Source organism: Protopterus annectens, chromosome 2.part2, assembly GCF_019279795.1.
Source record: "Protopterus annectens isolate FY-2018-M chromosome 2.part2, PAN1.0, whole genome shotgun sequence".
Taxonomy (NCBI): domain Eukaryota; kingdom Metazoa; phylum Chordata; order Ceratodontiformes; family Protopteridae; genus Protopterus; species Protopterus annectens.
This window is the reverse complement of record NC_056730.1, coordinates 912,200,295-912,218,107: the sequence shown is the minus strand read 5'-3', so window position 1 is coordinate 912,218,107 and position 17,813 is coordinate 912,200,295. Positions and strand designations below refer to the sequence as shown.

The window sequence follows — 17,813 nt, the reverse complement described above, 5'->3', positions numbered from 1 at the left end:
CATCACGCCTGGATATGTCTGTGTGACTTTGCAGACCCTTTTAAGTCTTCCTTCTTTAACGCCCCTGTAGAGGCCTCATCCCTTTTTGGCCCAAAGGTGAAAGACACTTTAGCCAGGTGTGAAAAGGACAGTAAGACCTTGTCTGCCATGGGCGTGCATTTCTCCACACCTCAAAGATCGTATTCCAGGAATCAGAGGAGTGGAAAGATGTGGTACAAAAATCCCAAGCTCTCTCCTGTGACACACATGGTGAGTTTTCCCTCTGGGGAAGGGGGGATAACTCAAATGGAAGATGTCCCTTCAGAGGCAAAGGGGGGTCTACATAAACAGGGTCCAGAAATTCTTTCTCAGGAGAGCCCCTACCAGTGCTCCTAAAGAGCAGCCTGATTGCTTACATCTGGAAGCAGTCGGGAGTCATTTTTCTCTGCACCATCTTGCCTGGCAAAAAATAATCACCAGAGGTTATCTCATTTCCTTCAACCTTTTCCCAAAGCCTTTAAGGCACATTCCTGACATGTCACCCAGTCAAAGGGAATCAGCAGCTCTCGAAATCCAAAAGCTGCTTCAAAAAAAGAGTCATCCAAACAGACCAAATAGGATCCATTTTTTCTCAAGGTTCTTTTTACCGCCAAAGAAAACTGGGGGCAGGAGGCCAATTCTGGACCTTAGCATCATAAACAAATTCGTCCAACAAGAGAAATTCCGGATGGTTACAGTACAGTCTTTACTCCCCTTCCTGGGCAAAGACGATTGGATGTGCTTTATAGGTCTTCAGGACGCATATTACCACATAAAAATGGACAACACTAGAAGTCTAATTCTCAAAATGCACTCGCTCAAAGCACTCCTTAAAATGGAGAACATTGACATTTGTGCTGTAACAGAGACATGGTTCAAGGCAGCAGAAAGCACCCCTGCAAAACCAGGCTATAACTCATTCTACACCTTTCGGCCCCAGAACTTGGACCGAAGCTACAAAGGCGGCAGTGTTCACATATTCATAAAGGATGCGCACACCTCCAGACTGGTAGCCCAACATAACACATCAGAAGTACTTCAGGTGCAGCTAACATTGGGTAAGACAGCGATTCAGGTCTTAGCCTGTTATAAGCTCTCCAACCATGTCCCAATATTCACACTCCATGTTCCTATGCACCCTGGAGAATATTAGGGTCCAACCTAACACTCTCATACCGGGCGACTTCACCTACGCCTCCATTAACTGAGAAAACTACTCATGTACCAGTACACTTGCCCAATATTTCCTGGAATTCATTAATTCCAATGCCCTGGACCAGCACGTTCTTACCCTCACTAGAGGTAGCAATATCCTTGACCTTGTCATTACTAACATGGGCGACTGTTGCTCTACACCAATAGTTAACTCCTCCCTGGTTAGATCTGACCACAAACTATCACCTTGGAACCCCCACCCCCCCAAAAGGTAATCACCTTGGAACCCCCCCCCCCAAAATAGTAACCACCTTGGAACCCCCAAAAGGTAACCACCTTGAAAAACTTCTCTAAAGCTAACTTTGGGCTCCTAATAACAGAGGTGGCCAACTTCATGGCACCCATACAAATGGAGAATAGTTGCATGACCGCTGAATCATACACAGATGGGGACTGTATGAACACGTACCCAAATGCATGGATCTCGCCATACCAAATAGAACCAAGATGCCCTTCTCCAAAAAAAAGGAAGCCAATCTGATGGTCCCCTGCCATAAACAAAACTCTACAACAGAAGGAGGAAACTGATGCGGAATAAGGTGAAGTCCCAAGACTGGAAAAACTCCCTTCTCACCCTCGACAAAACGCTGCTATCCCTCATCAAATCCTCTAAAGCTAGCTATGAAAACAGAATTGCAGCAGATAGTAAAGACGACCACAAGGCCTTTTATAGTTATGTAAAGAATCTCCACAGCAATGCCCAGATTTGCTCTGAGCTACTGCACAATGGTACCTCCTTCGACAGATATTGCCAGTATACTGACCGACAGATTCAAGGCCAACTTTACCCCCCCCCCCCCAAAAGGACCAATCACAATACAAGTAGATTGCCAGGCACCCAGTATTAATGCTGCACAGGTTAAAACAACACTGTCCAAGGCCAAGAATACAGCTTCTATGGGACTTGGCAATATCCCTGGCTGTGTTCTACATGAACTACAGAGTGAACTGGCACCTCACCTGTGTGCCCCGTTCAGTCACAGCCTCATCTCAGGCTTTGTCCCTACCGAATGGTGCACTGCTTTAGTCATCCCTCTCCACAAAGGAGGTGCGACTACAAACCCTGGAAACTATCGCCCCATTAGCCTGACAAGCCTGATATGCAAAGCTATGGAATGCATCATCATGGACCTAATAAACAAGGATATAGGGAATCTCCAAACTCTGGATCCCACACAGTTTGGTTTTGTGAAGGGTCGATCATGCCTGCTCAATTTGGTCGACTTCTTTGAGTCAGTCACCAGAGCTGTGGATGGAGGCAAGGTGGTTCATACAGCCTACCTTGATCTGGCCAATGCCTTTGATAGCATTCCCCTCTCAGGAATCATAGAAAAACTCACTAAGCTAGGCATCAACCCCTATATCACTAGGTGGGTTGGAAACTGGCTCATAGATGGAACCCACAGTGTGAAAGTAGCTGAAGCTAAGTCAGACTGCCAACCACTCACGAGTGGAGTCCAACAGGGATCTGTCCTGGGTCCTCTCCTGTTTGCTATCTACTTCTGAAAAGTCCAGGCCAAGATGAAGGGACTCTGGCTGACAAAGTTCGCAGACGATTGCAAGTTGGAAGCCATTATTAACTCCCCAAGTGATGTTGACATCCTACAAAAAGGCCTCACTGAGACCAACGACTGGTGTCAGAACCATATCCTTAAGCTCAATGCCAAAAAATGTGTCATCATCCTTTTGGGGAAAACCCAGTTCCCATGAATTACTACAGTGACGGTAGTCCATGGAACACAGAAGGTGGTATAAGAGATCTGGGAACACAGATTGACAGCAACCTCTCTTTTGACCATCATATTGCCACTATGGTCAGAAAGTCCTTCTATGTGGCACATCTCATTATTAAGGGTTTTTACCTCCAGGAAGAAAGAGGTCATTATCTCCCTCTACTCTTCTCTCATTAGGCCAGTCATCGAGTACAGTGCCTCATTTGGCATGTACCTTACTAGACACCTGCAATAACTGGAGAGGCCGCAAAAGTACCTCACAAAGAGGATCCTAGGCCTTAAACACTTGTCCTATATGGAGAGACTCAAAAAAACGCAAACTATTCCCTGTCTCATATCACCTACTTGGAGGCAATGTCTGCTTGACTTACAAAGCCATGTCTTACCCAGCTCTGTTCGAAATGCTGCATCTAAAGAAATCCCAATCCCTCTGCAGCACACGCTCCAGAGACCTCAACCTCATTACCACAATCAACAGAATGTGCTGGAGGGAAAGGTTCATAACCCAGAAGACTGCCCATGCTGTGGAATAGACTTCCCATACATGTCGAACAGAGCACCTCACTGGCCCTCTTCAGTAGAAATCTTGATGAGTGGATGGGAAATAGAAAATTCACCCCAGGATCACTTCAGTGGCTCTGCTCGACAGAGGCACTGGGAACTAAGGTTATGTGACACAATGCCAGGTTAATCCTATGGGCTAGGCTTGTAAAGGCTCCAGGGCCATTAGCCTAGAACACGCCTATGAACCTAAGCGATCCAGAAGATTTCTCCGCTTCCATCTGGGAGCCAATCCCAAGCACTGCCCTTTGGTCTCTCCACAGCCCCCTGAGTGTTCACCGAATGCATGGCAGTTGTAACAGCTCACTTGAGACTGCAAGGATTCTGAGTATTTCCATATCTGGATGATTGGCTCCATATCGTTCCAATCAAGCATCTACTGCTCTCAGCAATCCATTTCACCTTATGTCTCCTGAAACAACTAGGGATAACAGTGCACAAAGACAAATGCAAATGAATTCCTTCTCTAAGACTGGTGTTCATAGGGGCAGAATTTGATACCCAGTCATGTCTAGTCTACCTCCCACTTCACAGGATACAAAGAATCAGAGCACAACTCCGAGTGATAGTCAGGACAAAGTGCCAGTTTGAGCAGTCCTTCAGCTTCTAGGTTCCATGGCAGCATCTATAACAATGGTACCACTGGCAGGGCTGCATATCAGGCTTCTCCAGTGGCTTTTGCTAAGACAGTGGTCCCTTTTGAACCTCCCCATGTCATTTCAGATCAGAATAACAGATCGCTACAAGCAAGACTTATGTTGGTGGATGATACCAGAAGAGAACCTATGGTGTCTACCTTTCTCCCCTTCTCACCCCAAAGCCACAGTGACCACAGACACCTCCCTGATCGGGTTGGGGGGCATTATCAGGGAAAGACTGTCCAAGGCACTTTGGCACCCATTGAGTCCAATCTGCATATCCGTGTTCTAGAACTGAGGGTGGTGCTTCTACCATTGCAAACATTTCATTCTGCTCCCCCTTCAAAAACAATCTTCAGTCCGACAACATGTCAGTAGTCTGGTACATCAACAAACAAGGTGGAACCAAGTCTTACCCATTGCGTTGAGAGGTCATGAGAATTTGACAATGGGTGATTGCTTCCTACCACTTTCTGATAGCAATGCACATTCCCGGGAACTCCAACGTGATTGCAGACAAGTTGAGCAGATGCATTCTCCTGCCTCACGAGTGGTCCCTCAAACCTGCAATAGTGAAGAAGATTTTTAGTCGCTGGGGCCATCCTTGCTGCAACTTATTCTCATCCCCATTAAACCACAAATGTGGCAGCTACTTTGCCCTGATCCCCCCCCTGAAGTGGGAGTCCCGGAGGGATGTTCTTGTACACGATTGGCCCGCGGGACTTCTTTATGTCTACCCACTAATACCTCTGATTCCCAAATTTTTGATGAAGGCCCATCGTCTGAGAAGCAGAGTGATCCTCATTGCTCCCTACTGGCCACGACAAATTTGGTTCCCCTTCCTTTGGCCTCACCTACTACAGCAACCTTGGATTCTGGATCCAACTGTGGAACTATCATCACATCCACAGGGAATGACATATCCAAATTTATTGAAACACAAGCTGACAGCTTGGTTCCTCCACTTCCAGTGATTGCCAGTCAGAACAACTTGTCCTCCCCTGTATGCAGCATCCTTCTGGCTTCCCATAAACCTTCCCCCAGGATTATTTACTTCAGCAAATGGAAGGATTTATTATATGGTCTCGTGAAAAAGGGATAAATCCCTTCTCTGCACCGATATCAATGGTTTTAGACTACCTGTCGAATCTTCTTCAATCAAGAGCTGCAACTTCTTCAATTAGAGTACACCCTGTAACAATTTCTAACTTCCTCAGTTGGTTTTGAAGACTCATCCTTAATCTCTCACCATCTCTGTAAAACTTTTTTGAAGGGAGTTCTTCACATTAGACCCCCCTTCAAGTAACCAGTTGAACCATGGAATTTGACATTGGTCTTACAAGCCTTGACTCAGCTTCCCTTTGAATCTGCTGCCAATTGTGACCTAACATTTTTCTCCTGGAAAACCTTATTCATAGTGGCCATTACTTCAGTGAGACAAATTTCTGAGTTACAGGGATTATCTATTCAACGTCCCTACATGTTCTTCCATAAGGGCAGAGTATCAATATGGACTAACCCTTCCTTTTTGCCTAAAGTTATCTGTAGCTTGTCAATTAGACGATTGATCTATCAGCCTTCTTCACGAATTTCTCAAACAAAGGAGAAAAAAGTTGCATTTGCTTGATGTGCACAGACAACTTCATTTTTATCTTAACGGATATAAACTCATACGAAAGTCTGACCAATTGTTCATATCATATTCTGAGCCAGAATTGTGAAAACCAGTTTCCAAAGTTACATTGTCTAAATGTTTAAGAGACTGCATTTCCTTTAATTACAACAAAATGATGCTTCTTTATCTTCTAAAATCAAGGCACATACAAGCTCAGTTGCAACATCTGTTGCTTTTCATGCGAGAACATCCATGGATGACATTTGTGCAGCAGCAACATGAGCCTCTCCTCATACATTTATTACCCACTATGAATTGGATATGATCTCCAGGGGGGACGCATCCTTTAGTTCAGTAGTATTCAGGAATATTCTTCCATAGGGCCTCCCAGGAAACAAGGTAGCTAGGGACTCTGTCCCATCAGTAAGGAATGAATGAAGATTAACAACAGCAGATAAAGAAGTTATGTTCTTTCCATACCATTCCATCTGTGTTGCTGGTCTTCATTCATTCATTCATTATAACCCACCCACCAACCCCCACCGAAATACTCTTGGAGGTTTGACTATGGTCCTATCCTCGGAGAAGGTAGTTGCTCAGAAAAAGCCTCTGTTTTTTTCTCTGTGGTCTATCCTTTCCTTATGGGCAAACTTGATCTGAGGTAATATGGAGAGAGGCACTATGGGTAAGGACTTGGCTCATGAGTTTTTTGGCTGGTGCGAACATGGTATAATGGCCGACTTGGTTCCTAGGACAGAACCGAAACCCATCAGTAATGAATGAATGAAGGTCAACAACACAGATGGAACGTTATGGTAAGAACATAACTTCTTTTTTTTTAACCCTCATTTCAGCATGGAGGTACAGCTTTTTTCCACAATGTTTACATTTTGCAATTGAATGTGAATTTAAAAAGTTTCAGGTACAAATGAAGGACAAGCATTTTAATTTAACAAAAAATGGAAAGGAAGGTACTGCAGGCTTTAGGGAAACAAAGGGAGCTAGTGTTTAAGCCTGCAGATAAAGGGAACAAGTTAGTTTTGATGCATTATACACAGTACCTAGAGATGTATTATAAACATTTATCAGATGAAGAAGTATATCATAAAGTAGATTTTTCTGTTTATACTCAATCCTTAAAAATTATGGTGAGTTACTGGATAAGGGTCTAAGGTTGGGTTATTTTCTCCAGGACAGATGTAGAGAAAAAAAATAATTTTGAAGGATGCACCCATGTGTATTTCTACTGCCTTCCTCAGGTGCATAAAAACCCAGTTTAGCCCCCTGGTCGTCCTATAGTTTTGGCTAGAAATTATTTCCTTCATAAGATGGGCCTTTTTTTTACATTCATGTTTGCTACCTAAAGTGCTTCAATTACTTTCATGCATTAAATATCTATTTTACCTAAAAAGTCAAATATAAGATATTCAGTGGAGTGAAGATATGAATTGGGTCACCTTAGATGTTAAGAAACTTTATGCAAGTATACAACACAGTTTTGGTTTGGAAACTTTACGATTATTTTTTGGTGCAGGTCCAGTGTCTGAATATGTTAGAGTTAATTTTATTTTTATTTAAATAATAACTATTTTGAATTTATTGGAGATTTATACCATTGGAGATGGGGACGGCAGTGGGAGCAGCTTTTGCCCCGTGTATGCCAACCTTTGTATGAGTCTGTTTGAAGTAGAATATGTATGTAAGTTAGAATTTTTCAGCAACATGTGATTAAATACTACAGATTTATAGATATGATTTTTTGTGCAATTAGAGTCAACATGTAGTGGAGGACTTTGTTCAACAGTTACAACATAGCAGATTTAATCTAAAATTTGATGGGTTGAAAGTGGATAAGGTTGTTTCATTTTTGGATGTGGTGTTAGATGGGACTAAGGAAAATATAATAAGGACAATGGTGCATAGGAAATCTGAGGATGGAATTCAGTACTTACAGGTCTAAAATGATCATCCTCCCCACACTTTACAGTTTTTACGAAGGCTCTGCAATAATGATGATTTTGAACGAGAAGTGGAAAAAAAACGGTTGGATGTTTATTAAAAGAGGGTATAAGAAGGAGGATGTTCTTCATCTCACATTGCTGCAGTCCTTACATATGGGTAGTCCGCTGTCCTCGGTCGGCCCGAATACCAAAGTATTAGGCTGACGTCGGTCAAGGCGTTTAAAACTGACATCAGGACGTCAGGGTACAAAAGCGCATGACCGACGTCATTTCCTCAGTCTTTTTTGCCGCATGGTCCGATGCAGAAGCAGCGTTGCAAGTGCCGTTCGGCGTTCTGAAATTTTTCGAATTCGGAGTTTCAGACCGAATCCAAGTTGGCTAAGTACCCCGCTGGGGAATATTTTGGTTTTTTCTTGCCTCAGTGTTTTACCGGATGTCAGAAAAAATGAATAACTGTATTTCTTGTGGGAAACAGATACCGCATAGGGATTATCATTCTTTGTGTATTCCTTGTTTGGGGCCTGAGCACGACGTTGTTGGGTGTCGCTTTTGTGCTAGGTTCAATAAACGCACTATTAGCGAAGGTTAGATTGTGCTAGGCTGGTCTTTGGGAAGCGGTGCAATTATAATATGCCGCCGGATTCTCCGGCGCCCGCTTCTGCGAAGAAGCGCAAAGACAAAGCAGTTAAACCCAGGCAAGATGAGTCGTCCGTTCCGGACGCCGGTTCTTTAGAGGTTTCAGTGGAACCGGTGGTTCCGACGGAGACTTCTCTGGAGTCTCAGGGGGAGACTTTGATTTTGCAGGAGGTGGTCTCTCAGGAGGCAGGTCAGGCTGAAGGGGCTTCTCAAGTTACTGTACTCCCTCCCTTCCTAGGGTGGTTAGGCCTTCTCCTTCTGTTTCCAAGGCTTCTCCCAGAGGCAGGCCAGTTTTAGCTTCTGTTGGTGTCACTCCTAGTTCAGCAGGGTCTGTGCCTAAGAAGCACATGCTTAAAATGGCAGAAGATTTGATTACTCTGATTAGAGGTTCTTTGCCCCTCCTGATAAGAGGCCTAGGGTGGAGCCAGAGTTGGGAAGTTTTGAGCAGGCTTCGGATGTTTCAGAGTCTTCAGCTGAAGACTTGCAGGAGTACTCTCCTTATTCTGATTCTGATGCAGATGATTCCACTCCTTCTGCTTCTCCTCCAGAGGATTTTTCTTTTCAGAGACACTTCATTCTATGAGGGAACATTTTAAGTGGGAAGGTCAGGACTTCTCTGATTCTAGGAAAAGGCTTAGGGAGTTTTGCTGTTACCCCAGCATAGGCCCTTGGCTATACCCCTGTTCTGGATGTTGTGGAAGATGTGTTTGCAGAGGCTTCACTTAATCCTGATTCTCTGCCTCCTGCTCCTGTTAAACCGGATAGGTATTACAGGGTGCCTGAGGCTCATAAATATCTTTATAAGAGTCCTAGGGCGGACCCAGAAACTATTAGTCAGGGACCTAAGGGTGTCAAGGCCTCTGTTGTAAAAATCCGGTTCCTCTAGATAAAGAAGCCAGAGCTTTGGATAGATGGGGAAAGAAGGTCTATACATCTTCTACCTTAGCTATGAGGGCTTTGAATTGCCAGTTTCATATGTTGAAATATCAAAACTTTCTTCTTTCTCAATTGAAGTCTAAGGTGGATGCTCTGGCGGAAGGCATTGAGTGTAAAGAATTACAAGATTTGGTGCATGTCTCTGAACAGGTGGGTAAGCATTCATTACAGTGTGGTTTTGATGCTGTGCAGGCCTCGTCTAGGGTGGCTGCCACTGGCTCAGTTCTTCGCAGGCACGCCTGGCTGAAGGATCAGAATTTATCTGACCATGTTAAGACAAGGATTTTGGATGCTCCTTTGCAGTCTGATGTGTTGTTTGGTTCACCTGTGGAGTCAGTCTTGAAGAAAATGGAAGACAAGGCTAAGTCTATGCAGGCTGTTAAAGATTTTTGCAAGTTCAGCCTCCGAAGTTTAGTAGGAATTGGCCTGCTAAGGGGTGGACGTATCCTTCTTATGATTCTCAGTCTAGAGGTAGATCTAGACGTGGTAGGGGCAGAGCTCAGAGTTCTTTCAGGCCTAGAACAGGGAGTTCACCTGCACAATCTTCGGTGAGGGCAGGGGCCAGTCCTTTCGTAAACAGGCCCAATGACCTACTTTTCAGCTGCCAGATCCTTCTTGCCTGGCAGCACCTTTGGGAGGAAGGTTAGCACTCTTCAAGGAAAATTGGATGTTGATTACCCAAGACAAATGGGTATTGGATATCATACACCAGGGTTACAAGTTTTATTTCCATACCTTGCCTCCTTTCAAAGGCATGCCGGACGTTCCTCCTCAGCAAAGACTAGAGGCTCGCAAACAAATTTTCTCTACTACTTCAAATAGGGGCCATACAACCGGTCCCTCTGCCAGAAGTGGGCCTAGGATTTTATTCTCGCCTGTTTCTAGTACCAAAGAAAGGAAACACGTGGAGACCAATTTTGGATTTGTCTATCCTCAACACATATCTGGACATTCCCAAGTTCAAAATGTTGACGTTACAACAGCTTTTACCTCTGCTGGGCAAAGATCACTGGATGGTGACTCTGGATCTCAAGGAGGCTTACCTTCATGTTCCTATCAGGCCCAGTTGCAGGAAGTATCTGCGTTCGGGCTGGGACTTCACATTATCAGTTCTCTGCATTGCCCTTTGGCTTATCTACTGCGCCCAGAGTGTTCACGAAGGTTCTGGCTCCAGTGGTAGCTTTCTTCAGGCTAAGAGGAATACAGATCTATCCTTATTTGGACAATTGCCTGATTCTGGCCCAAGAAAAGGACGAACTTCTTCATCATTTACAGTATGTGATGGCAGTGTTAAGATGCCTGGGGTATTCTGTGAACGAAATAAAGTCCAGTCTAGTACCCTCTCAGGACATGTGCTTTCTGGGTGTGAGACTGAATACAGCATCCCAGATGGCCTTTTGACCCCGGACAAACAAAAGAATCTTTCTCTTTACTTCCACCAGTTGTCTCGTCAGTCCAGGCTGACTGCAAGGACAGTCCTTCAAGCCTTGGGGTTCATGGCATCTTGTATTCTGGTACTTCCCAATGCCAAACTGCATATGAGGAAGCTACAATGGTATCTCAAGAATGTATGGACACAGCACTGCCAAGATTTGGACACTGTCATTCAGATAATACCTTGCATTCAAAAGGAATTTTTGTGGTGGGCTCAGGAATGTCACCTAAACAAGGGACTCTCTGTGACCCGCCAGAGGCGAGTCAGATTTTAACGACAGATGCCTCAGACAAAGCTTGGGAGCTCATCTAAATGGAAAATGGGTACAAGACACGTGGCCTGCCAGACTTCAACATCTACATATCAACTTGAAGGAGATGTTAGCAGTCCAATTTGCATTGATAACTTTCAAGGATTTACTTCTTCCAGGGCAGGTGTTGATTCAAACAGACAACACAACTGTCATGTGGTACATCAACAAGCAAGGGGACGATTCTTATCCTCTATGCAGACAAGCAATGATTTTGTGGGAGACTGCTCTCAGTTTACAGCTAAATCTTCAGGCAAGGTTTCTGCCAGGAGCACAGAACTCCTTAGCAGATGTGTTGAGCAGAGAAATTATGAATCCCCACGAGTGGAAATTGGATCCTCATGTATTTCAGAGATTGACAGTGTTATGGGGAACTCCAGACATAGATCTGTTCGCTTCTCCACTAAATTACCAGCTGCCAAAGTTTTGCACAAAAAGGTTTCATCCCACAGCTTGGAAAGTGGATGCTCTCTCATTCACTTGGAACAATCTTCACGTGTATGCCTTTCCACCTCTGCCTCTCCTCACAAAGGTACTGCTGAAGGTCAGACAGGACAAGCCAAACATGATTTTAATAGCTCCAGATTGGCCTCGACAGCACTGGTACCCATTACTGAGAAGTCTGGTACAGGAGCCTCCATGGCCTTTGCCTTCGATTCCTCACCTGCTGTCTCAGGAGAATAGTCATTTACTCAATGTCAAACTTCATTCTCTACATCTGACAGCCTGGCATATTCTGTTTTAAACCCTGGAGGGTCTCAGCTTCCACAACAAGTTTTGAATGTTATTTTGGAGGCCAGAAGGCCTAGTACAAGGAAAGTTTATGCAGATAAATGGAGGAGATTTTTATTTTGGAGTACAGCAAAGGACTTTGATGTTTCTAAACCTAATTTAAGTGTTGCGCTTCAATACCTTACTGAGTTATTGGACAAAGGTTTGTCCTTCTCCTCTATAAAGGTTCATGCTGCAGCAATTTCTGCTCACTATGACTGTGACCCACCATTATTTTCTCAGCCTTTGTTTAAGCAATTCCTTAGAGGGGCAAAGAATATAAGACCCCACGTAGAGCTCCTACTCCTGCTTGGGATCTCAATTTTGTGTTGGAGAAACTCACTCTACAACCTTTTGAGCCTGCAGCATCGGCAGAGTTGAAATATTTATCATGGAAGACTGCTTTTTTGTTGGCCATTACCTCTGCGAGAAGGGTTTCTGAATTACAGGCCCTTATGGCAGTTGAGCCTTTCTTAATTTTCCACAAGGATAGGGTGTCTTTGCGTACTAACCCTTCTTTTATGCCTAAAGTGGTTTCTAGTGTGGCTTTAAACCAATCTATTCATTTGCCTACTTTTTATGCAAACCCCCAAAATAAATGAGAAAGGATTTTGCACACTTTGGATATACACAGACAGTTGCGATATTATTTGAGCAGAACTAAAGGGTTCAGGCAGTCTCAGCAGTTGTTTGTTTCTTTTGCTTTGGGTTCTCAGGGCAAACCTGTTTCAAAACAAACTATTTCTAAGTGGATTGGTTTTTGTATTGCTTTCTGTTATTCCCATCATGGTAAGGAGATTCCAGCTGGGATTAGGCCTCATTCCAGTAGGGCTACTGCCACTTCTACAGCTTTTTTAAGGGGTGGCTACTAAAGATATTTTGGAAGCAGCTACTTGGAGTTCAGTGCATACTTTCTCTAAGCATTACCATCTTCCACTTTACTCTAAATCTAGGGCTGGATTTGCCACTGCAATTTTACAGGGCATGTTGGCAGCTCCTAATGCTTTATAGTTTTGCCATCCTCCCTTACCTCTGCTTTGGGATTCTACCCATATGTAAGGACTGCAGCAATGTGAGATGAAGAACATAGTACAGTTTTGTACCTACCATAAATGTAGATGTTCAAGATCCACATTGCTGCAGTCCATTACCCTCCTCCTTCCCTCTGTTGTTGAAGGTGGTGGTGTGGTTTGTGTTATACATATTGTAAATATGGTTAGTGCAGGTGGTTGGTTAGGTTTTGCTGGTTTTTGGCTTTGGCCTTTCTTGTTAGGGCCTTCTGACATCTGGGGCAAGAAAAGACTGAGGAAATGACGTCGGTCATGCGCTTTTGTACCCTGACGTCCTGATGTCAGTTTTAAGCGCCTTGACCGACGTCAGCCTAATACTTTGGTATTCGGGCCGACTGAGGACAGCGGACTACCCATATGTAAGGACTGCAGCAATGTGGATCTTCGAACATCTACATTTATGGTAGGTACAAAACTGTACTTTTTGTATGATTGTTAGGATATGTTTAAGCAAGATACAGTAGTCGGTTATAGGAATAGTAATGTACTATTAAGTAGAGTAAAAGTTGCACAGAGAGAGACAAAAAAAGGTGTATTTTGTTACTATGTATAATAAATTTAGTTTAAAATTGGTTGAGTTAGTTAAATTTTATTGGGGCTATTTAATGACCCTGAAGGATTTTTCAAAATAGTTATGTAGATTTCCTTGGATTTCCTATAAGAGAAAGAAACAAAGATATTTTGGTTCATGGTAAATTTGTTGTCTCATGTGTTAAGAGTAACTGGAAATAGAGCAAATGGGACCTACACCATGTGGGGGTTGTATGGGGTGTAAATATGTGCTTAGACGTTTTTTAAAAAATCAATGGGAAAAAAATTTAGTACATGGAAGATATAGATGTGAGACTAGGGTTATTGTATATGCATTAAGGTGTAGTAACAAGTTTTATGTGGGAGAAAGTCAGAACATTTAAAGTCAGGCTTTTAGAACATGCAAGGGACATCATTAAAGGTAAAAAGGAAAGTCATATAGCTGAACATTTTAAGATTTTTCATAATGGGGAAGTTGAGGAATTATAAGGAACAATTTTAGAAAAAAATCAGTATTGATCATATGACAGTGTCCTTGTTAAAAATAAATTATTGTATGAAGAGTCTGTATATATATTGAAATTCAATACGTTGGTTCCTAATGGGTTAAATATTGAATGTGATTGGAGTTTTTTATCTGATTATATGTAATTATGTGTTAATGATTGGATGGGGAGAGTGTTTAAGACAGGTGATTTTTTTTAATGTTTTACTCCTGGAAGACTTTTTTTAGCTAAGGTGCTTGAGATAAGAAACTGTTTTCTGTGGATTCCTGGCTTGATTGTGTTTTATTTTACAGTATTGCTGTATTAACTTTTTAAAATCCTAAACAAGACGATATCTGTTTATTCCCCATTATAGTGTTGGGCATGGAAGTATTTTCTGTCAAAACAATGTAATTGAATATCTAGGAATATGCATCAGCGACAAACCGCCTACCTTAAATGGTGTTTCAATAAAAATAATTAACCTAGAGTTAGCAGTGTTAGAACTGATGTAAATTATTAAAAGGAAAAGTGTTTGTTATTGCTGTTTGCAGGGTTTCTAATTGTTTTATTTTTTCTGTTTGGAGCGCTGTCCTTGTATCCCCTTTGATAAAAAGTACTCAACCAATAGGGTTTACAGAGAACAAGCAAGTGAGCCACTGCTAGCTTTTTTTCTTTTGTTTTTATGTTTGCTTGCTTGCTTGCATGCATACAAAAGCACAGCACATTACTTCAGTGTGGGTCTGTCTGGGTAGTATACAAATTTGCAGAACTCCAAATAAATCTCATGACATAAGTATATGATGTCAGTTGTTGCACTTTAAGTAGAGGTAGTGCTTCTTTGTTCCAAACGCATGTCATTTGCATAGTACAAGCACAGTGCACTTTTATTAACATTAATGAAGTGGTCTGTCTTGTAGTGCAAACCTAAAACAGAAATCACAGCCACTATCTCTTGCACTAACAATCTCTGCACCATCTTTTTTGCATTCAGCATTACAGTGCCAAATGTTGCTTTCTTGAATCATTTTAAAATTCTGTATATCGCTTTACTGTTGTGTTAACCAAAATGTCATAGTCTCTACTCACTATAATATTTCTGGTCAGTGTGTGCAGTAATATATATTGCACAAATTTTTCACTGCTTTTCAGAAAAAAAATTATTGTACTGAAATCTGTTAACAATAATACCTTTTACAAATGTATCACAGGCTAGGACTTATCACAGAAGAGCACTGTGTTCTTTATCTATGACTTGGTGCATCAGATACATTTCCAGCAATGCAATTCCAAATTTTGCTTTCTGGAATCATTTTAAAATTTGTGTCTTTTGTTTCATCATAAAGTGTAAACCAAAATGTCACACATTTACTCTGGAAAATGGTTCATGTTCTCTTGTCCATTGGCTATGTACTACACATTTGCACAATGCAACTGGTACTTTCAGTGTTTGCTGTGCAGACACTTTTATGGCACATCTTTCTGCAAGGACAGTACCTTTAAAGCCAGCCTTTACTTGCTGTTTTATGCCCCCACCCCCTGTGGGTATCAGAATGACTTGATGTTCCTTCCCACTGGATTGTATTAAATAAGTTTCCCTGTGTCGTTGGACATAGTACTGCTTTCTTTTATCATAGTAATAGCATAGAAGGTATCAGCAGAATTAAGTAATCCTCCTGTGCTAATATGTTGAATGTTCTTGTGCTAACTGAAAATGTTTGCCTGGTAACAACATGCAGCACATTAAAAGAGAATGATCATCTAGTCATGCTAATTCCCTCTTTGCTGTTAGCACTCTAATAGGGAAATTCTGCCACAACATTTTAAGAGAAGGGAACATTCCCTACAAAATTGTTTATATTTTGGAGAGTCTTGAGGTTGTTACATACAGCCATGGCTTCTTCTGCTTCATTCCTGACCTTGGACATCTCTCCTGCCCCCAACGGAACAAATACAAAAGAAATCTTCAGAGAAGGCAGTCAGAAAATTGGGTGATGTGATGAAACCATCCAGTGCTGCTGCTTGGTTTGTGGGTTTGGGCGAAGGTCAGGCTCTTTTGCAGCCTTTTGTTTTCAAGGTCTCTGGCAAAACATGTTTGGAGGCTGGCATGCATGCAGATCAAGGTATAACCCATTGAGCCAATAGTTTTTGCATGAAGTTACGACCAAACATCCTGCATTTGATGCCTGTGGCCATGTACTGTTTTTCATCTCAGAAGGGCAGATGGTGTACCCAGTATTTTAGTTTGGGAGGATGTCCACTACCATACCAACTTGTAAGGCATACTTTTATTAAATGCAAACTGAAAAGGAACTGATGAAGTAATGCAGAACAGTAATTGTAATAAAGCAGACTTGTAGTAAAGTGATTTATGATTAAGTAAATCAGTGAGTTTGACAATTTGTGCTGCACCTTTTTTACTCATTGTAACCCATGCTTTGTTACTGCCCTAGAGAAGTACCACAGGGAGCTCACTATTTAGCACATGATCTTGATTCTGCTTTGAATCTTGTGGAATCTGTAGAACTCCGTGACCGTGCAGATCTGGTGTGGATAATTGGAGGCAGTGCTGTTTACAAGGTGAGTGCAGTTCTTTTAGAAGTACTTTTTTACACTTTGTGCAATAGAATGCAGAAGACACAACTGTATTTCAGTGTTTAATATATTCCCCATCTCAAAAAAGTCTGCTGTAGTTTGTTTACAAACAATACTTTGAAGATGTGGTTTCACCCGCAAAGCTTGAATAAACTTCAAAAAGTAAATTAAATATGGAAATCATTATTTGATTTTTCAGTTATAGACTGGGTTTCTATTTTGTGATGAATCTGATAGCTCCTAGAAATATTTATTTTCCCTATCCAAGGCTGGTTCGTTTGCTGCCAGGACTAACTTTGCCATATGCTTTGAGAAATAACATAGAGATTAAAATAAAATGTGCCAAACAGTTATGACTCCTAATAGCTATGTAGACTGTATACTAGTGTTTTTACTTGTTGAAGCTATGCTGTCCATTTTTTATTAAAAAAACAAACATTTTTGCCGGAGTAAATTATCTGATATTTTGCACTTTATTACAAGTATTACCTTAGTATGCAAACCACACAGCGAACAGCCGAACTATATTGCATGGCATCTATGTAATTTTTAAGGCAGATGGTAGACACCTGTTTAAACGACTTGGTTTGACAGCCCTTCCAAAGTTATAACTTGTGAGTGCCTATTGTGCGTGATTGTCCAGTATCACTGAAGGAACAGGATCTGAGCAGTTCAGCAGCCACAGCGCTGCTTTGTAACAGAAGAGAGATGGAAAAAAAAGAAAAAACTAATAAATTTTGCTCATAACAGAAGAGAGATGGAAAAGAATACATTTTGCTCATGAATATTTTTCACCCATGATCTGGGTTAAAGATGACTTATATGAAGTCATATGTCTTTTGCTAAAAAGGAAGATTGGTTTGCATGGTTAAACATTAACAATTGTTTCCCGGTTAACAAATATTAAATAAATAAACAATCTAGATATATTTCTGGGTACAGGTCAAAGTAAAGCTGGTGCCAGTGTGTTTGGCTTGCCGTCTATTAGCATTTTGGATTATTGCTTGTTTGTCGGTTTCTGTGTGTGCTTTGCAGTATTCTGATTCTGCACTTGTCTATGATCGTCAGTTGTTAATGGACATTGGTTTTTCGGCTGGATTGCTGCCATTCGTGAGGAGTGATTATCGAAATGTGCTTCCTCCCTGTGTGGACTGTTTGGCGGATTGCTGTTTAGCGGTAACGCCGTTGTTCTCTCGTGGAAGGAAGCTGAGGAGGAAGTGTAGGAAGCGGGGCGGTCGGGGAGGCCGGCTGGTTAAATTAAAAACTGAATCAAAGATTTTGGTGGCTTCCACTTCTGATGCTG

At 42.1% G+C, this 17,813-nt stretch overlaps 1 protein-coding gene across 1 annotated transcript in view; it reads left to right on the top strand.

Moving 5' to 3' along the window:
• DHFR (dihydrofolate reductase) overlaps window positions 1-17,813 on the top strand; it is a 556,200-nt gene that overhangs the window by 113,697 nt on the left and 424,690 nt on the right. Inside the window, exon 2 of the mRNA XM_044064234.1 lies at window positions 16,369-16,495. Within this exon, the coding sequence (XP_043920169.1) occupies window positions 16,369-16,495 (127 nt within the window). The remainder of the gene's footprint in view (window positions 1-16,368; window positions 16,496-17,813) is intronic.